The 20,832-nt window shown below is 50.7% G+C and overlaps 1 protein-coding gene across 1 annotated transcript in view; it reads right to left on the reverse strand.

Annotated features, from left to right (window-relative positions):
• Positions 1-20,832, reverse strand: part of POLR2A (RNA polymerase II subunit A) — a 37,130-nt gene that overhangs the window by 5,860 nt on the left and 10,438 nt on the right. The window contains exons 7-25 of the mRNA XM_032237867.1: positions 20,511-20,731; positions 20,261-20,393; positions 19,080-19,204; positions 17,827-18,037; positions 15,643-15,852; positions 14,832-15,000; positions 13,051-13,145; positions 11,561-11,764; positions 10,457-10,679; positions 9,051-9,234; positions 7,609-7,780; positions 5,937-6,042; positions 5,067-5,272; positions 3,694-3,918; positions 2,931-3,177; positions 2,736-2,836; positions 1,209-1,313; positions 891-1,073; positions 572-775 (exon numbers count right to left, since the gene is read on the reverse strand). Of these exons, the coding sequence (XP_032093758.1) occupies positions 572-775; positions 891-1,073; positions 1,209-1,313; positions 2,736-2,836; positions 2,931-3,177; positions 3,694-3,918; positions 5,067-5,272; positions 5,937-6,042; positions 7,609-7,780; positions 9,051-9,234; positions 10,457-10,679; positions 11,561-11,764; positions 13,051-13,145; positions 14,832-15,000; positions 15,643-15,852; positions 17,827-18,037; positions 19,080-19,204; positions 20,261-20,393; positions 20,511-20,731 (3,324 nt within the window). The remainder of the gene's footprint in view (positions 1-571; positions 776-890; positions 1,074-1,208; positions 1,314-2,735; positions 2,837-2,930; positions 3,178-3,693; positions 3,919-5,066; positions 5,273-5,936; positions 6,043-7,608; positions 7,781-9,050; positions 9,235-10,456; positions 10,680-11,560; positions 11,765-13,050; positions 13,146-14,831; positions 15,001-15,642; positions 15,853-17,826; positions 18,038-19,079; positions 19,205-20,260; positions 20,394-20,510; positions 20,732-20,832) is intronic.

The raw sequence follows: 20,832 nt of genomic DNA on the forward strand, positions 1-20,832 counted from the left end.
TTTTTCCTTCCCCTTTCTTTTTCCTTCCTTCCCTACTTTTTCCTTCCGTCTTCATTCTTTCTTTTTCCTTCTCCTCTTTTTCTTTTTCCTTCCTACCTTCCATCCCTTTCCCTTTCCTCTTCATTCTTTCTTTTTCCTTCCTTCCCTTCCTTCCCTCTTCATTCTCATTTCTTCTTCCTTCCTTGCTCTCTTCCCATCTTTCCTTATTCTTTGCTCTTTTCCCCTTCCGGTCCCTTCTTGCATGCTCAAATGGAAAAGGGGAAAGGTTTCTCCTTTGGTTTTTCGGCCCATCCCGAGCTCCATTTTTGGTGGCAGAGGGCTGCCGGAGGCCGTCGCAGCTGAAAACGGAACCCGGGAGGACCACGCGCTCCGTTTCTGCTGGCGGGGGCACTGCGGGCCAGTCCTTTGCCATTTCCGGGGCCTAAGCATCCCTACCTGAGCGCCTTATCTGGTCTTTCCCGGCAGAAGCTGCACCTCTGGGACGATTCTGGTATCATAGGCATAAAGCAATAGACGGTTGGACCTCTACGCATCAGGTGGGCCTGGTGGTTGGTGCCCGGCACAAACTCACCGTCTCTTCGAAGGAGCACTTCATGAGGGGCCCCGTGTCCTGGCGGTTGACGCCGTGCCGCGTGATGGCCATCAAGTGCCCGCGACAGGTCATGGTGTCGCAGAGCAGGGCCAAGTGGCGGTAGTTGACGTAGGAGCCGTCGAAGGAGATGACGTGGTACAGCTCCCGTTCCAGAGCCTTCCTCACCGCCTCAATTCCCAGCACCTGGTTAACGAGGGAAGGCGGGTTTTCAGGGTCGCCTGGCGCTCTCCAGGACACACACACACACACACCCCTCTTATCCCAACCCCAAGGAAACGCCCCGCCGCTCGGGGCTCACCGTGAAAATCTCCACGATGTCGTTGGAGGTGGTGCGCACGGGGTCGACGTCTTTCTCGCTCAGCACGCGCATGAGGCTCACGCCATCGGTTTCCAGGATCCATTCCTGGAGGGCTTTGAACTCGCCGTCTTCGGTGATAATGATTTTCTTCTTGTTGTCGGTCTGGGGCAGGTGCATGTACACCTGAGGGAGGAGGAGGAGGAGAAGGCTGATGAATTAACAAAGCCAGCAACCCTGGTGGGATGGGGCAGGGGGGAGATAGGGACTTTGTTCAAGAGGGGAGGGCGCCGCTGTTAGGACCGGGCCTCCCGCCCTCACCTTGCTGATTTGCTCAATGCCTTGAAGGGTCATGTCTGTCAGCATGTTGGATTCGATGCAGCGCAGGAAAACGTCGTCGTCCATCTTGTCCACCACCTCTTCCTCCTAAGCCACCGGAGAAGAAACGTCTCTTTAATGTACCACACATCCAGTATAATAAGGCAGGGGGAGTCTCCAACTTTGGCAACTTGTGGACATCAACTCCCAGAATTCTGCGACTCCCAAGTCCACAAGTCTGTGTAGTTGCCAAGGTTGGAGGCCCCTGGTGTAAGGGCTGCGACAACCCCTGTGTAAACAGGCCGAAGACTAGCAGAGTTCCTCCATCAACACCAATTAGAACATGGGTAGCTTCAACTGGGTAACTGACAGCATCCCAAGCGCGCTAGGGAATTCCTGGGACTCAGACAAATTAGCCATCGACAGACACACAGGGATAAACCACATTTACACACATCCAGTATAATAAGGCAGGGGGGGTCTCCCAACTTTGAGCATCCCAAACATGCTAGGGAATTCCTGGGACTCAGACAAATTAGCCATTGACAGACACACAGGGATAAACCACGTTTACACACCCTTCGAAAGAGACAATCAAGTCTACAGCAAGTAATGTAAGGACTGTAACAGTCACACCGTAGGAAAATCAGGCAGAAGATTAGCAAAGCACATCCATGAACACCAGCTGGAAGACCCAATGAAGACACTCTCACAACGCCTGGGCAGACTTCTGCTGAATAGTTTCTATTGTGCCCATCGTAGGCCAAAAAGCCCTGGGGAATTCCTGGAAGCCTGGTACTCAATCAGCCATCGACAGACACACAGAGATAAACCACACTTACACACCGTTCGAAAGAGACAATAGAGTCTACAGCACGCAATGTAAGGACTGTAACAGCCACACTGTAGGACAATCAAGGGGGAAGATTAGCAAAGCACATCCATTGTGGAAGACACAATGAAGACACTCTCACAACACATGGGCAGACTTCACCATAATTTCTACTGCGAGCATCCTACACCAACCAAAATCCCAAAACCCTAGGGAATTCCTGGAACTCAGGCAAGTTAGCCATCGACGGACACACAGGGATAAACCACGTTTACACACCATTCAAGAGACAATTAAGTCTACAGCATGCTATGTAAGGACTGTGGAGCAAAACCGTAGGAAAATCAGGCAGAAGATTAGCAAAGCACATTCATGAGCACCAGTTGGAAGACGCAACAAAGACGCAACAAAGACACAATGCATGGGCAACCTGGCACCAGACTATTTAGGGCTGTTGGCACTGCCATGTACTCAACCCTCATTGGCTGGTGGAACCAAGGCTGCCTTTGACCCAAGACCATCAGACCCAAGCGGGCCCGGAAGTCATGAACGCCCACCCACCCGAAATGTGCTACTCTGAGATACCCGAGAAGGAATCTTCTGCTTCCTTCAGCTGAAGAAGACCCCCCACAATCGTACCCGCTTCCCGTCAACTCCAATTCCCCGAGGTTTAATGGTAAGAGGACTGCCTTCCCCACCTCCTGCATCTTGTTCTCATCGCTGTTCATGATTCGAATGCGCAGCACCAGCTTCTCGGCGTTGTCATCGTTGAAGATGCAGTTGAGGTCATCTCCAAAGCCTGCGGAAGAACAAAGAAGGGGTTGTCCATAGGCTGCCGGTGGACAAGGGGAGGCAAAGGATAGCGGGAACTCGGGCCATCAACCCCTCCTCACCGGCGTTGATCTTCTCGGCGATCTGCTCCATGGTGAGCTTCCGGTCCGTCATGTGTTTGCGGTCCAGCTCCACCCGCAGCAGCCAAGGGGAGATGCGGGTGACGTCGAAGTCGGGCATCTCGTAGTAGACGTTCACCCACTCCTGGTCCTCGGCCACCACGGTGTTCTGAGGGTTGGGGTCGTAGTAGATGGCCGTGTTGGCCGTGACCTTGCGAAGGGTGGTGTGCTCCAAGCGGCAAAGGATGTCCTGGGATGGAGACACGGAAAGACGGTGAGGCTGGAGAGTCAAACCTCGGAAGGGACTTTCTTGGGGAGGTCTACAACTGGAGTGTGGCCACCCATTTGCAGTTGGCTCTCAAGAGATCATCATCATTTCCTTCTAGCGACCCCATAATCGCTTGCAGAGTGGAGTCTGGGGAACAGAATGGAGCTAGCAGAGTGTTTTACTGGCCGGATGCCTTTCCCTGTTGCCAATACAGAGTTATATTCAGCAGATATGTTCTCATTGTACCGAGAGAGAGAGGTATCTGCCTCTACCTAGGATCGAACTCACAGCCTCCTGATTGGGAGGCAAGAGCTCCACCTCCATGGAGGGAGAAAATGTTGAGGGCTTAACCCACCACCATCTTCAGGCTAAAATTCAGCCCCGCCCTGAGTTGGGAGAGAGGCCTCCAGCACGGGGGCACAGGGACAGTCTGAGATTCCCTCATACTCCACAGAGCCAAGGCCAACGTCACCCCCAGGCTCTCTTCCCTCTCCTCACCTTGGCCCTTTCAGCGTCCCGAGCAGACTGTCCCAGGAGGAAGACCGTCAGAGAAGGGGTCTTGGGCTTCTTGGAGATGTTGATCAGTTCCTTCAGCCGAGGCACCCCCAGGGTCACGTTCTTGGCGGAGACTCCAGCATAATGGAAGGTGTTGAGGGTCATCTGGGTGGCAGGTTCTCCCAGGGACTGGGCGGCCAAGGCCCCCACCATCTCGCCAGGGTGAGCCTGTGGAAAAAAGGACAGCTGGACTTCAGGCGAGTTTGACGGCTCGGCTGTTTTGGAAAGTCAAAAAGAGGGCTGTGAATATATCTCCAGACCCCTCACATCCTGGACATAAATTGTTTCATCTTCTACCCTCAAAATGACGCTATAGAGCACTGCACACACCAGAACAACTAGACACAAGGACAGTTTTCCCCCCGAATTCCATCCCTCTGGTTGAGCTCAGCTCTGGTGGTGTATGCTAAGCTGGAAGTTAGTTACCCTTAACTAGCCAGGAGGAAGAGGAAGTCAAGCTATTCTCCAAAGCTCCTCAAGGCAGGACAAGAAGCAACGGGTGGAAACTAATGGGATTAAGGAGAAACCTCCTAACAGTGAGGACAGTGGAAGAGTTTGCCACCAGAAGTTGTAGGTGCTTCATCACTGGAGTTTTTTAAGAAGAGACTGGACAGCCACTTGTCTGAAATAGCAGAGGGTCTCCTGTCTGAGCAGGGGGTTGGACTAGAAGACCTCCAGGGTCCCTTCCAGCTCTATCCTGATCGATTTAAAACCAACATCAGGCCATCTTGGGGAAAACCGAGCTCCTAAAAACAGAGGAGGAATGGCTTCCCAGCCCCTTGTGGATTCAGCTACAGGAAAGGGAGCAAAAGCCAAGAGAAAATTTAGGAATCTCGGCCTCGTACCAAGGAGATTCTGGCCATCTTCTGACCCCTGTCGAAAAGCCGGGGGCAACATTTTCCACCCTCAAAAAGAATTGTTTATTTCCCATCCTGAAAAAAAAAAAACTGCAGCAAGGAATTCTGGGCCGTGTTTAGGGTCCCAGTGGGGCCATTCCTTGGCTAGGCTGAAACACCCTCCCCACCCAAGGAGAGACTCTGCCCCCCCCTTTCCCCTCCCACCTCCGCTGTTTCCACAGCTGCTCAAATTGGAAAGGAGAACGGTGCAAAAAAGAGGGAAGTTTATAGGAGTTTCAAAGCAGAACTTAAAAGTAGATCCCAGGGAGTGAAATAGCTCGGTTCACTTTTTTTTTTTTGGGACAGGTGAGTTTCCTGTGTGTGTGTGTGTGTGTGTGTGTGTGTGTGTGTGTGTGTGTGTTGTGTGTGTGTTGTGTGTCTGTCTGTCTGTCTGTCTCTCTCTGTGTGTCAGTAACTCACAATGGCCTGGTTGAACTTGGATTCAATTTCTCCCAGCAGCCAGTCGAAGGCTTCCCCGCTCAGCCGGAATTCCTCGATCATGCGACGGCTGCAGAGGGTGGAGCGCAGGTGGATGTTGAAGAGCAGGGTGGCGTTTTCCTGCGCCTGCTTGCTCAGGGGGTCGTCCCCGTTCACAATCACCAGTTTCTTGCTGAGGTCCTTCACGCCTGGGAGGGAAGGAAGAAGAAAAAAAAAGTCACCGGTTTAAAAAAAAAAAGAAGAATTATTATTTTAGAAAATGTATACGGTCGACTTACAACTGTTTAAGCCAGTGTTTCTCAACCTTGGCGAATGCTGGCTGGGGAATTCTGGGAGTTGAAGTCCAGACATCTTCAAGTTGCCAAGGTTGAGAAACACTGGTTTAAACTGTTATAACAACACTGGGAAAAAGTGAGCTAGGACCGTTTTTTCAACACTTAATGACCGTTACAGCATCCCCCCCCCGGGGAGGGGGGGATTGTCACATGATCGAAATCCGGGCGCTTGGCCACTGACTCGTATTTATGACGGTTGCAGCGTCCCTGGGAACCTTCTGACCACCGGCGGGGGAAAGAACCCCATTCGCTTAGGAATGGTATTACGATTCTCTGGCAGGAAAGGTCGAAAACCCACTTAACAAAGGTTTCGCTTCCCAACAGAAATTACGGCCTCAATTGAGGTCGTAAGATGAGAACCAGCTGCAGAGCTGCCACCTCGCTCACGGTGACTCCAGACCATAAAAACACAATGTCAAGAAATTTTTTTTTAAAAAAAGAATTTAAAAATAATAAAGTGATAATAAACTTTTTTTTTTTTAAGGCAGCGTTGGTTCCACTCTCCACCCCAACTCACCTTCCACCACCTTGATGGGGTGCAGGTCGGAGGGGAGCCGTGTGTTGATGTGGAAAATCTTCTGGGCGTTCCAGATCATGCGCAGAAGGTTACAAGGGAGGACAACCTGTGACAGGAGGGAAATGCATGTTAACGTTGCTTTGCAAGGCCTTGGGAAGGCCACGCTTGGAAAAGTGCATTGAATTTTGGTCGCCACGATGTAGAAAAGATGCGGAGACTCTGGAAAGAGTGCAGAGAAGAGCAACCAAGAGGATTAGGGGACTGGAGACTAAAACATAGGAAGAACGGTTGCAGGAACTGGGTATATCTAGTTTAATGAAAAGAAGGACCAGGGGAGACATGATAGCAGTCTTCCAATATCTCAGGGGCTGCCACAAAGAAGAGGGAGTCAAGCTATCCTCCAAGGCACCCGAAGGCCAGAGAAGGAAGAATGGATGGAAGCTGACCAAGGAGAGGTTCAACCTGGAAATAAGGAGGAATTTTTCTGACTGTGAGAACAATCAACCCATGGAAGAGAAGTTGCCTCCGGAAGCTCCATTACTGGAGGTTTTCAAGAAGAGACTAGCCAGCCAACTGGTCTGAACTGATACAGTCTCCGGTTTGAGCAGGGGGCTGGACTAGAAAACCTCCAAGGTCCCTTCCAATTCTCTTCTTCTGATAACCTCTGTTCCTAGCGTCCTGTGGACCAAGATAACGTCCACAGGTTCCTCCTCCTTTTTTTAAAAAGTTTTTTTTAATTAAACACACATTAAAACATTGGCCACAGTGTAACCGTCCCGGCAATGCCTTTGTCATACCTACTAGAACAGTGTTTCTCAACCTTGGCAACTTGAAGATGTCTGGGGAATTCTGGGAGTTGAAGTCCGGACATCTTCAAGTTGCCAAGGTTGAGAAACACTGTTAACTAGAATATATAAAGTGAAATATTATAACCACCATTGGTCTATTCGGGATTTACAAATATAAGGATCTCGCTTTGTTCTTGTCTTACACATTTTCACTGTTATGATTTCATACTTAATTCTAATCTCCCTTCTATAAATCTTAAGTCATTGCTTATTCTGGTTGTTCCAACCATCGATAAAATTTATCCCAGATCTTATAATATTCTGATTCGTCCTTGTTCTTCAATCGCCACGTCAATTTATCCATTTTGGCACAAATCAGAATTTTCCTAATTACTTCCTCTTCTTGTGGAATTTCCCTGTTTTTCCAGGTTTGGGCAAAGGCCATTCTTGCTGCCGTGATAATGTGTATTATTAAGTAGGTTATCCCCCTGTTGTGTTTATGATTCCCTAAAAGAAATAGTTCTGGTTTGAATTGTATTTCCTTTTCGATTGTCTCTATCAGCCACCTTTGAATTTTCCCCCAATAGTCTTTTGCTGTTTTCTTTGACATGGCCACCGCATAGGGCGGTATGTGCCTGATTCATAATCACATCTCCAACTATTGGGCGCTAAACGGGGTCCTCCTTCTGTGACGCTTCCAAACGGAAGGCCAAAATTGCACAGAGGATGGACTCGTCCCTCGGTTGTGTGAATGGGGAGGCCAGCAAGGGAATCTCATGGCCGTCAATCAAGGGCAGCGTGAAGAGACGGAGGAGCCATGGTTCCTGGTGGGGGGGGATGTACATGCCACCGGAGGGAAGCTGAGGCAGGCGGGTGAGGCTCACCTTGCTGTCCCCTGTGGGGAAGATGACCCTCAACACCTCCCGGTCCTCCTTCATCTTCTCAAACTCCCTCTCCAGCTCGTTCTGGATGTGGGCGTTGCTGAGGATGTCCTTCACCATCTCCTCTTGGAGGGTGCGGCGCAGAGCCCGCTCGTTGGCGTAGTCGAACTTGAACCTGGAAAAGAGGGATATATATCGGGTGGCTCCTTCAACTCTTCTAAAGCAGGGTCTCCAAACTGAGCAGCTTGTGGGACTTCAACTCCCAGGATCCCCAGAGCCAGCCGTTTGCTAAAATCAAGGTATAATTACATCGGCCACATTCCCACCATCTATTAAAAGAATTGCCCAATCAGAAAAGGGGGCAAGAGAAGTCTAGCCACGTTTCTTCAGGATGGCTGGGGGGAATCCTGGGAGCTGAATCCCACGTTTATCTTAAAATTCGCCAAGGACACCCCCAGGCCCATCCTCTTTGGCAAGCCCCAGGGGTCTGGAGGAAGCCAAAACGAGAGCCAGTTTCCCCATCCGGACCCGCACCCCCTCCCCCAAGAAGAACGCAGGGCCCCCTCTCGTCCACTTCACCCCAGCAGGAACACCGCCAAAGAGATGCTCCCCCCACCCATAGCTAATCTTTTGTGTCCGGCCCTCCTCGGCTGGTTTGGTCCTGTGGTGAAGCCGACTGGGTGACTTTGGGCCAATCGCCAGGAGGTGGCGAGTGCTAGTCCTGCCTCAGGCACCAAAGCCCACCGGGTGACTTCAAGGCTAACGATCTGGAGGCTGTGAATTTTAGTCCTGCCTTAGGCATGGAAGCAGGCTGGATGTTGTCTTTGGGCCAATCGCCAGGAGACGGTGAGTTCTAGCCCCGTCTTAGGCGTGAAAACCGGTTGGGGAAAGGGGGGGGGGGAGGGACTTCATGCCAATCTCCCTCTCTCAGCCCACCCTTCCTTACAGGGTTGTTGTTGGGGGGGGGGGAATTAAGAGGAGAAAGGATAGTTGGATCTGTTCGCCCCCTTGAATTATTGACAGAAATGAATCTTGAGCAGCTTTCAAATCCCACCAGCCTCCAGGTTGAGACTCAGCCTTCCCAGGTGGGTGAAATGAGGACCCAGATTGTTTGGGGGGGGGCAAGAGGCTGACTCTGTAAACCGCTAAGGGAGGGCTGGAAAAGCTCTATGAAGCGGTATATAAGTCTAAGGCAGTGTTTCTCAACCTTGGCAACGTGAAGATGTCCGGACTTCAACTCCCAGAATTCCCCAGCCAGCATTCGCTGGCTGGGGAATTCTGGGAGTTGAAGTCCGGACATCTTCACGTTGCCAAGGTTGAGAAACACTGGTCTAAGGGCTATTTCCTCCAAAAGGAAAATTAATACCCCTTGCAAGGAAACTCGGAAGACCCCCGCAGATAAAGAGACCGAAGTCCTGGCCCCTCAGCAGCTCCAGAGGACTCACTTCTTCTCAAAAGCTTTGTTGGAAGGCTTAAGGGTAGCCAGGTTCTGGAACTCCACGCTCTCCCCGGCCAGCCCGTCCTCGCCGTAACGCAGCTGCACCACCTGGTTGATGGAATTGCGGACGGTGGCGTCGTACTTCACCATGACCGACTCCATGGACTTGATCAGCCGACGCTGGATGTAACCTGGCGGCAAGCAGGAGGAGGAGATCAGAACAACAGAAGGAGAGAGAGGGAAGGGAGGTCTGGAGGTCTCCTAGTCCATCCCCCAACCCCACCCACCCCCTCTCGGGCAGGAAACCCTGTATTGTCCGAGTCTCTTTTTTAAAAGCCGCCACTTCTGGTGGCAAGCTGTTCCACTGGCTAATTGTCCTCCCTGTCGGGAAAGTTCTCCTGAATTCCAGGTTGCTTCTGTGCTTGGTGAGTTTCCATCCATTGTTTCTTGTCCTGCCTTCGGGGGCTTTGGAAAACGAACTGAACCCCCTCTTTTTGGGGGGAAGCCCCTCAAATATTGAAGAGTCCAAGGAAGCTCCGAATTTGAGACTTACTGCATTTTTCGGAGTGTAAGACGCACTTTTCCCTCCCCGAAAAGAGGCTGAAAATTTGGGCACATCTTAATACTCCAAATATATCTTTTTTTCAGCCTTAATGAGGCCCTAACGAGTGGAGCAATTTTCCCTGCTTCTCTCTCTGACCATCAGCTGTGCTTTAGAAGCTGGTTTTCATCCACAACTAGGGGATGAAAAGCGCAGACTCAAAACCAGCAAACTTAAATCATATTTTTCGGAGTATAAGACGCACCAAGATTTTGAAGAGGCAAATTAAAAAAAAATAAGTTTTTGCATTCTGCAGATCTCCCGAAAACGGGTCCCTTTTGCATCCCCCCACCCCAAAAAAGCCTTTAGGAGGCTTATAGAGTGCTCCTCGAGGGTGGGGCAAAAACGAGCAAAAAGCAGCCCATTTTTTGCTCTTTTCTGCCCTCCCCAGCCCCCAGGAGCACTCTGGAAGCCTCCTAAAGGCTATGCAAGGCCTTTTTTGCAAAGGGGGCGGGGTTTCAGGAGGCCAAAAATGCTGCATTCAGTGTATAAGACGCACCCAGATTTTCACCCTCTTTTTTGAGGGGAAAAGGCGCGTCTTATACTCCGAAAAATATGGTATGTACGGAAGCTGACCAGACTAAGGACGCTAGCCAGATGAATTACCCGGTAGGCAGAATTCCCCTCCCCCTATTTTCCTCCCCCCAAACTAAGGTGCGTCTTATACTCCGGTGCGTCTTATACTCCGAAAAATACAGTAAGCGTAGAGGGATTGTCTCCTTGCCACACTTTGTGACCTGCCCCAGATGGCCGGAGAACGTCTCTTGAGCTTTTTCTCCCTGAAAGCAAGTCAACCCTCATCTGAAACTCACCCGTTTCGGCTGTTTTGACGGCTGTGTCGATCAGCCCTTCTCGGCCTCCCATGGCGTGGAAGAAGAACTCGGTGGGGGTCAGGCCGGCCAAGTACGAATTCTCCACGAAGCCCCTGCTCTCTGGCCCGTAGTCGTCTTTGATGAAGTGGGGCAGGGTGCGATGCTTGAAGCCGAAGGGGATGCGCTTCCCTTCCACGTTCTGCTGCCCCACCACGGCGATGACCTGAGGGGCAGGAAGAGAAAGGACCAGTTAGGACTCCCCAAGCCTTGAGTTTGTTTTTATATCCTGTCATCATCATCATCATCATCCTTTATCTATCTATCTAAAAATGTGTGTGTGCGTGCGTGTGTGTGTGTGTGCGTGCGTGTTCCAGCATAACTCTGGAACACCTCAAACAATTTCAACCAAACTTGGTACACAGATGACTTTCTCTCTGGAAACAAATACTGTGGGGGTAAAACACCCCTAACGCCCCTCGGGGTGTTTCATTGGTTCTGTTAAGATACAGCCTGTTGTGCCTTAAAACGGCTTCTACTGTACTGCTGTAAAATGGCTTCTAGTGTACAGCGCAGTGGAGTTACCATGGTAATGGCTTCACAGTACTCTACAAGGGGGCTCCCTCTGGTAAGGGGGGAAATCCAACATTAGAAATTATGTTTGATCCGAACATTCCCCCCCCCCCCCAATAAATAAATACACGGGGAACACCGAGTTTTCAGCTAGTTATTTATAAATAAGGGTGAACATATCCAGTGTTCCTTCTTCCTATTTTCCCCACAACAACAACCCTGTGAGGTGGATGGTTGTTGTTGTGGGGACCATTGGATATGATGTTCATCCTTATTTATGGATTGAACTGACAGGGACTGGCCCAAAGTCCCCCAGCCAGCTTTCATATCTAAGGTAGGACTAGAACTCCCAGCCAGCTTTCATGGCTAAAGGGGAACTAGAATTCCCAGTGTCCAAGCGATTGGCCCAAAGTCCCCCAGCCAGCTTTCATGCCTAAGGCAGGCCTAGAACTCCCAGTCTCCTGGACTCTCAGATGAGAACTCCGATGTCCTACCGACTAAGTGAGATCCGGAGTGGTGGGAGGAGGGTCCTACCTGGGAGATGTTGATCTTGGAGCCTTTGGCCCCCGAGACCACCATGGACTTGAAGTTGTTGTACTCCGAGAGGGACTTCTGGGCGGAAGAGCCGGTCTTGTCTCGGGCATCGTTCAGGATGCGGTTGACCTGGTTCTCAAAGGTCTGGCGCAGGGTGTTGCCAGGGGTGGGCTCCAGCTCGTTGTTGTGGGCTTTCTCGATGACCTGGAGAATGGAAGAGACGGCAAGGGCTCAAGGCAGGCCCCCTAGGACTGGCTTCCCATGACTGACCGCTCCCTCCCTCTCTTCCTTCTCCTTTCCATCTATCTCCTCCCTCCCTCCCACCTTCCCTCTCTTCCCATTTCTATTCCTTTTTTCCTCCCGCCCCCTTCCATCTATCTCCTTCCTTCCTCCCACCCAATTTTCCCTCTCTCCCTCCTCCCTTCCACCTTCTCTCTCTCTCCTTCCCTTCCCATTTCTATTCCTTTCCTTCCTCCCTTCCCCTCCTTCTGCTTTCTATCTCTCCTTCCTTCCTCCCATCTTCCCTCTCTCCATTTATCTCCTCCCTCCCTCCCACCTTCCCTCTCTCCCTCCTCCATTCCACCTCCTCTCTCTCCTTCCCTTCCCATTTCTATTCCTTTCCTTCCTCCCTTCCCCTCCTTCTGCTTTCTATCTATCTCCTTCCTCCCACCTTTCTTCCCTCTCCTTCCTTCCCTTCCCATTTCTATTCCTTTCCTAATTCCTTTCCTTCCTTCTCCTTTCCACCTATCTCCTCCCTCCCTCCCACCTTCCCTCTCTCCCTCCTTCCTTCCCCCTTATCATCTCTATTCTTTCCTCCCTCCCTCTACACCCATCAGAGGGAGATTTTTCCTCATCAAATTTCCACCCTTTCCCTTACCAGCTCCCTGCATATTTTGCTGCTCTCTACGGAAGATTTCCACACTATTTTGATTTTAATTTGTTAGGAAAATTTATCCCACTTTTAAACCAACTTGGAAACGTTTTTTCAAGGCAAGATTAAGTTTGTGGAAACAGGGCCAGCTCCCTCCAGACTCAAGCACCAAGTACCAAGAGAAGAGAATATTTGTAAGCTCAGGACTGAACTGAGGGGTCCCTTGGTGGTCTCTGAGCTGGGCTGTTTTCTTGCAGATGTTTTATGGCCCAACTAGGTAGCATCATCAGTGCTAGAAGGGAATGGGGTTAACCAGCACTGTTCCCTAGTTGGGTCATGAAATGTCTACAAGAAAGCAAGCCAGCTCAGAGAGTGTCAAGGACTCAACAGTCCTCCTCCTCCTCCTTCCTCCACTCTGCAAACCTCACTCCCTTCTAAGTCCTGATGAAGTTACCTAGTTGGGTCACGAAATGCTTGCAAGAAAACAACCAAGCTCAGAGAGTACCCAGGACCCCACAAGCCTTTCCCTTTGTGGGTGACCCAGCCCCAGCTCCTGGCATCCAACCCACGGCCTTATCAGCAATCCTAGCTTTGGGGGTCTTTGCGGCTTGCCCCCTACCTCTATCACATCCTGCTTGGCTTTCTTGATAGTGTTCTGGATGTCCTGGTAGGTCTTGGCATCAGCGATGGAGTCCCCAATACCAATGGTGTGTCCTGGGAAGGAAGAAGAGTGATTTGAAGGCCGGGACAAATGACAATCACCACAACCAGGCATTCGCCTCCCCCAAGGGCTGTTCGCAAAAGCCACAGAGGCCCTTGCTTTCCTTGCTCACACTCTCCTGGCCTTTCAAAAACCGGGCTCAGCCATCTTGCTTGGGGCCTCACAGAGAAGCACGCAGCTGTGGGGGGCTGGTTAGTGCCCCCAAAGACCTCCCCACACACACACACTTTTAATTAAATCTCAGTGTTAAAATTGTAACTATTCTTGCCTCTATTTTAAATTTAGTTTTCATGTTGATGCACGCTTAGATTAGATTAGATAAGATAGATATAGATGGATACATAAATAATAAGATAGATGATAAGAGATAGATAGATGGATACATAAGTAAATAATAAGATACATAGATAGGTAGATAACTAGATATAGATAGATAGACAGACAGACAGACGGATGTAGGTAGGTAGGTAGGTAGGTAAATAGATAGACAGACAAACAGACAGACAGACGGATGTAGGTAGGTAGGTAGGTAAGTAGGTAGATAGATAGATGATAGATAGATAGATAGATAGATAGATAGATAGATAGATAGATAGATAGATAGATAGAATAGGCAGGCAGATAGATAGTTAGGTAGGTAGATATTGAATTAGGTAAATAGACAGAGATTTGATGGATGGATGGATGGATGGATATGATAATATATATTGATATAGATAACAGATAGATACAGATAGATAGATGATATATTGATATAGATATATAGATAATAGATGATGTAGACAGATGATATATAGGTAATATAGATGATAGACAGACAGATAGATGATAAATAATAGGTAGGTAGGTAATAGATAGATGATAGCTAGATAGCTTAGAGAGACGATGGGTGGGTAGATGGGTGGATGGGTGGATGGATGGATGGATAGATAGATAGAAAGAATAGGCAGGCAGGCAGGTAGATAGATAGGTAGATATTGAATTAGGTAAATAAACAGAGATTTGATGGATGGATGGATGGATGATAATATATTGATATAGATAGATAAGATAGATGATACAGATAGATGATATATTGATATATATATAGATAAATGATATAGACAGATGATATATAGGTAATATAGATAGATAGATAGATAGATAGATAGATAGATAGATAGATAGATAGATAGAGAGAGATAGATAGATAGATAGATAGATAGATAGATAGATAGATATAGATAGAACAAACAGGTAGGCAGACAAATAGTAGGCAGGTAGTAGATAGGTAGATATTGAATTAGACGATAGATGGAATAGATAGAAATTGAAAGAGATTGAAATATATAGACAGACATACAAACAGAGAGACAGGTAGGTAGAAAGAGACAGACAGCAGATGGATAAAGACAGATAGACCGGTAGGTAGATGGACAGATAGCAAATAGATATTGAATTAGAGGATAGAAAGATAGATAAAATGATTTTGGGTTTTCAGCAAAATATCCCACGTGATATGAAGACACCTGCTGATCCCTCCCTGTGGCTTTGCTGACCCCCCCCCCAAAAAAAAACCAGCCCTCTTTTCTGCGGAACCGAACACCAGGACCCTCCGCCTACTTTTCCCGAAGGCTTCCCCAGCGTTTGGGGGGAGGGGGCAAAATCCCTGCAGCCCCCCCCCCCCCCGCCAGCCTCACCTTCAATCAGCAGCCAGTTGTTGATGACGGTCTGGATGTTGCTGTAGAACAAGCGGGTGACGTCATGGCCCATCTCCAGGTAAGAGATGTGGACCAGGGAGCCGGCTGAGGTGCCCAGCGACTTCTTGCACAGGATGCCCATGATCAGCTCTCCGTTCTCCACAATCACCTGCACGTTGGAAGGAGGAAGGCGGAGCCAGTCTAGTCTCGCCCTCGATCCGGAGGGTCCCAGGATGAAACTCCCACCGCCCACCAAGCTAAGCCTGAGTGGAAGGGTGAGTCCCCAGGGGGCCGACCCCGAAGACTACCCCCCCTTCCAGCCCTCCTCCCTCATCGCTGGCGGGCCAAACACTTCTATAACAGGTTGGGTGCTCTGTAGATCTTACAGATTAACAGAGTTGGAAGGGACCTTGGAGGTCATCTAGTCCAACCCCCCTCCCACCCAAGCAGGAGACCCTACACCACTTCTGACAGAGGACAGTCCAGTCTCTTCTTGAAAGCCTCCAGTGATGAAGCTCCCACAACTTCTGGAGGCAACTTCTGTTCCATGGGTGGATTGTTCTCAGAGTCAGGAAAATTCTCCTTATTTCCAGGTTGAATCTCTCCATCCATTCTTCCTTCTCTGGCCTTTGGGTGCTTTGGGAAATATCTTGACCCCCCCCCCCCCCCGACTCTCTGGATAAGGGCCCAGGCTTCGAGTCTTTTTTCCAGATTTGTTTCACCCCTGGGGAAGCAAATCTCCAGAGAGACGTACGTACGTACACACACACACACACACTCCCTTCCCAGCAGGAAGCAACCGAGGGGTTACCTTGGTGTCTCCCGGAGAGATGTGCTTGTAGGGGCCGCTGTCTTCGTCGTCCGGATGGGTGCTGTGGGTCCGGACACAGTTGATATGTCCCGGGATGATGAGGGAGAAGATTTGCTTCCCGGTCCAGAGCGGGCGAGGCTTCAGGATGGCCGGCTGGGGAACTTTGCCATCCCAGGTGGAGAGGAACATCAGCAGGTTCATCACTTCCCCCTGGAGGGGGGGGAGGGGGAGGAAGGAAAGAGGAGACAGCGGTCACAATCCACATCCTCCCGTCCTCTACGCTAACTCTACGGCAGAGGGGGGCAAACGGGTGCGGAGCCTTCTTGTCTGAAAGGACTGTGTTGTAGACCGGAGATAGATGATGTGGTGTCCCTCCCCCTCAGTTGAGAGGGGGGGCTGTTCAATTGGGACCTAGATGGCCTCTTGGACCCCTCATTCCAACCAGCGGTTCCTCTCCGTCCCAAATGTGGACTTTGCCGTCGTCAAAAGACCGCCTTGTGTCTTTTAAACGCAGGCGGGCGGCTGACTCCCGTCCTGTTGGGCTTGTTCTCCTATGTCGTGCCGCGGCGTTTGTGAAGCAGCTGTTTCGTTTCCCCATCATCTTATCGCCTATCTCCAGTTTACAACACAGTCCTTTCAACCGTTCCAAGGAGGCTCCACCCCCATCTGCACCACTCAGGGGAACCCCTGAGGACACAGACAAACCTCCGAGTGGCCTCAAGGACTCTTCTCTAAAAGAATTGAAAATGACCAGCTGCCTGCAAGAGATATAAATCCTCCCATCCTTCGCCATACAAATAAAGTAAATTCAAATTCAATTCATTCAGTGAGAGCCGGGGAAGCTTCTCGCAGGAGAAGCGAAACGTCTTTAAAGAAAACCCCCCAGAAAGTCCAGTTCAAAAAAAGCACCTTTGAGACAACCATGACCAAGATGACTGAAAATAGCAATAGCAATAGCAGATAGACTTATATACCGCTTCATAGGGCTTTCAGCCCTCTCTAAGCGGTTTACAGAGTCAGCATATCGCCCCCAACAACAATCTGGGTCCTCATTTCACCCACCTCGGAAGGATGGAAGGCTGAGTCAACCCTGAGCCGGTGAGATTTGAACAGCCGAACTGCAGATAACAGTCAGCTGAAGTGGCCTGCAGCACTGCGCCACCTCGGCTCTCTCTATAGAGAGAGCCGATATAGAAAATCTCTATAGTCAACTACAGGTAGTCCTTGACTTACAACAGTTCATTCAGCGGCCGCTCAAAGTTATGACAGCACTGAAAAAAGTGACTTATGACTGTTTTTCACTTACGACCATTGCAGCATCCCCGTGGTCACCTGATCCAAATTGAGACGCTTGCCAATGGACTCCCATTTATGAGGGTAGCAGCATCCCAGGGTGACGTGATCCCCCACACACTTTTGCGACCATCTGACCAGCCAAATCCATGGGCAACTCAGATTCATGTAACGAGCGTGTGACTAAATTTAACTGCACTGATTCACTTAACAACTGCGGCGAGAAAGGCCGTAAAAATGGGGCCAAATTAACAAACGTCTGGCTGAGGCCCACGGAGATTTGGGGCTCAGTTGTGGTTGTAAGTTAAGGACTAGCTGCGATCAAGCAGAAGAAAGGTTTCAGGTTTCGTTTTATTTATATGCCGCCCTATTCCCAGCGGGACTCAGTTTATTTAAAATAACCAAGCATTTAAAGCCCTTCATGGTATTGGACCTGGGTACTTGAGACCGCCTGCTGCCAATTACCTCCCAAAGACCCATCAGATCACACAGGGTTGGCCTCCTCCGGGTTCCGTCTACCAGCCAATGCCACCTGGCTACCACCCGGGGGAGGGCCTTCTCTGTGGCAGCTCCGGCCCTCTGGAACGAACTCCCCACAGGGATTCGGACCCTCACCTCTCTCCAGGCCTTCCGAAAAGCCGTTAAAACCTGGCTATGTCGGCAGGCCTGGGGTTGATGAGTTCCCCTCCCCTCTCGATTGTGTGTCTGTTGGTTATTTTAAATGCTTGTATTTGTAGTTCTTGTGTTTCCCTTCCCCTCTTGGGTTTGTGAGCCGCCCTGAGTCCCGCTGGGAATAGGGTGGCATATAAATAAAACGAAACCTGAAACCTGAAGGCGACCTGGGGTGGTTCCAGAGCCCTTTTTGCTCAAGAAATGGAGGGGGACCCTCACCCTCTCCAGGAAGACGTCCCTCTTGGTGAACTTGCGGACGGCCGTCAGGGTGTCCTGCACGATGCCCATGACGGGCCTGTTGGACTGGGGCGTGACGATCATACGGGGCACCATGGCCAGTTCTTGGATCTCCGCCCGGGTCTCCAACGACTGGGGAAGGTGGAGGTTCATTTCGTCACCGTCGAAGTCGGCGTTGTACGGGGTGGTCACACTGACGGATCGAAAGACACGACATCTGTGTCAGGACACAGCGAGGGGAGGGGCTGCCGCAGTTTTTGCAAGCGGAGGCCACGGAAGGAGAGCTAAGCTGGGCCCAACCCGGCTTTGGAGGACCTGTAGGTGTTCGCGCCGGCGTGCCGCACAGGGGGCCGGCCTCGACAGGATTTTGTGGCTGGCCTGTGTGTGCAGAGGGTTAATCGCGTGGTTCCAGGCGCCAACGACATTAGACGTGCCAGTCTAAGACCACCTTTACCTTAGAGGGGTCCATCTCTAGTCCCCTTGTTGATATGCGGAAGGCTAGGTAGTCTAAAAGGTTTTATGGAACTCACACTTAAGAGAGTTTAATATACAGGTGTGCGTTCAGCGGTTTTTTGAGCACCTGCCGCACCAGTTTTACGTGCTCCTCCATTGTCTGTGTGTATGAGAATAGCATCTAAATAGACAAGTACTCCCTCGGATCTTCAGTGTTTGAACCGACCAAAATGAACAAAATTGCTTTCTGCAATAGTTTGCTCCTCCTTTATGTCTTATGGGAGGGGCCAATCGTCTCCAAGCCTTATTCCCCAGTCGCTCCTTTTGTCTTAACTGTTCTTGCCTTCTGGCAGCTCTGTGCATGCGCACACTGGGAACAGGCTCCCCTTGTTCCTCTGCCTTGCTGATGTCCAACTCTGGAGGCTCCAGAGGCAGCTCATAACTCCCAGGTGGCCCTGGCTTCCTCTCTGCCTCCGACGCAGAGCCCTCGTCCGAGCCTCCCCCAGACTCCAGGACTGGCCCATGTCCCTCCCCAACCTCCTCGCTCTCCGACTCTGCTGCCAGCTCCACAGGCAGACCACAACAATATCTCTCTCTCTCAACCCAACACACCTAACAAGGGGTCTTGTGGGGAAAATAGGAGGAGAAAGGTGTGTCAAGATATATTTGCCAGCTTGAGTCATGGTAAGAACAATCAAGGGTGGGGGGGGGGGAGATACAAATAGCTAAATAAATGCAAACAATTTATTCCCTCCCCCTCGGGCAGGAGGAAGAAAACCAACCTGAGATTGAGCCGGAAGGTGGACCAGGGTAGGATACGGACTCGGTGGCCCATCATGGACATTTTGTGTAGCGTGGGTTGCCGGTTGAAAATGACGATGTCTCCGTCACACATGTGTCTCTCCACCTGGAAGCGGGGAAGGAAGCCATCAGAGATGGAGAGGAGGAAATCCAGGTGAGCCCAGGGGGGCAAAAAAAAACCCTATCAACCTCAATTCTGGGCTTGGTTACAACACAAACTAACAATTTGCCAAGATTTGCAGAATGATCGGTTTTTCTGTCCCTTAAAAAAGGTGTGTTACAGATAGTCCTTGGCTTACGGCCGCTTAGCACTGAAAGAAGTGACTTACGACCGCTGCCCACGTTTAGGACCGCCATAGCATCCCCAACAGTCACGCGATCAAAACTTGGCTGCTTGGCAACCGTGTCTTTATGACGATCGCAACATCCCAGCACATGACTCCCATTTGTGACCTTCCCGGCCAGTTTCCAACCAGCAGGGCAAAGCTGGATTCGCTTAACGACCGTGTGAGTCGCTGCCATGATTCGTTTAACCCCCTGGGCTTTAGAAAAGCTCATAAAATTGCTCGCCTTACTTAGCAACAGAAATTCCGATCCCAATTGCGGTCATCAGTCGAGAACTATCTACAGGCCATCCTCGACTTGCGACAATTGAGGCCAAGGCTCCTGTTGTTAAGTGAGACATTTGTTAAGGGAGTTTTGCCCCGTTTTGCGACCTCGCCACGGTGGCTAAGTGAATCACTGCAGTTGAGAAGTCAGTCACCCGGTTGTGAATCTCGCTTCTCCCGTGGCGGTCGCAAAAGGGGACCGCCTCCAAAAGGGGACACGACAACGGTCGTAAGTGTGAATCAGTTGCCAAAGCGCCTGAATTTCGAGCGCGTGATTGCAAGGCTGCTGCAATGGTCGTAAATGTGAAAAATGGGCACAAGCCCCCTTTCTTTCAGTGCCGCTGTAACTTTGAACCGTCACTAAATGAACTGTTGTTATTCAAGCGTTATCTGCGTAGCATTTCCTGCCGTTTACACGATGCCCAACCGGAGTTGGCAGGAAAGATAATCCACCCGGCTGCCCACTGGGGGGGGGGGGGGTTTAGGGCTACTCTCCTGCCCCACTGGGACCAGTTCCCCCTCCACACACGCCCCTCTTTTTCAACCAGACTGACCTTGTACCCAATTTGCAGGTGAAGGTCGCTGGACTTCGGGTGGAAGCGGAGGTCAATCCTGTCTCCGTTGTGCCGGATGATGTACTTGGCACCAGGATACTGGCTGTTCCCTCGGCTCACCAGCTCCTGCAGCCTGGGGGGGGGAGGGGGGGGGAGATGAGGGGGGAGCCGAGAGTCAGAGAGACAGCCACAGCGGCAAGTGCCGAGTGTCGCAGGGAGGGGGCTGCCAGCCCGGCCTCAAGGCTCTCACCTGTCGATGTTGAAAGGCGCCACGATTTCGGCGAAGGTCATGTTGGCGGCGATGGAGCGTGGCACGCCCACCTGGTCGATGGAGAGGTTGGGATCGGGCGTGATGACCGTCCGGGCGGAGAAATCCACCCGCTTGCCCATCAGGTTCCCTCGCACACGGCCTTCTTTCCCTTTCAGGCGCTGCTTCAAGGACTTGAGGGGCCGCCCGGATTTCTGCATCGCCTGCAAAAGAGCCAGAGCGGGCATCAGGCCTCTGAGACGTTACACCAAAAAAGGAACCCGGGCTTTGGGGAAGGGGGATCAACAAGGCAGCGTGTGGGATT

Source organism: Thamnophis elegans, chromosome Z, assembly GCF_009769535.1.
Source record: "Thamnophis elegans isolate rThaEle1 chromosome Z, rThaEle1.pri, whole genome shotgun sequence".
Classification (NCBI taxonomy): Eukaryota; Metazoa; Chordata; class Lepidosauria; order Squamata; family Colubridae; genus Thamnophis; species Thamnophis elegans.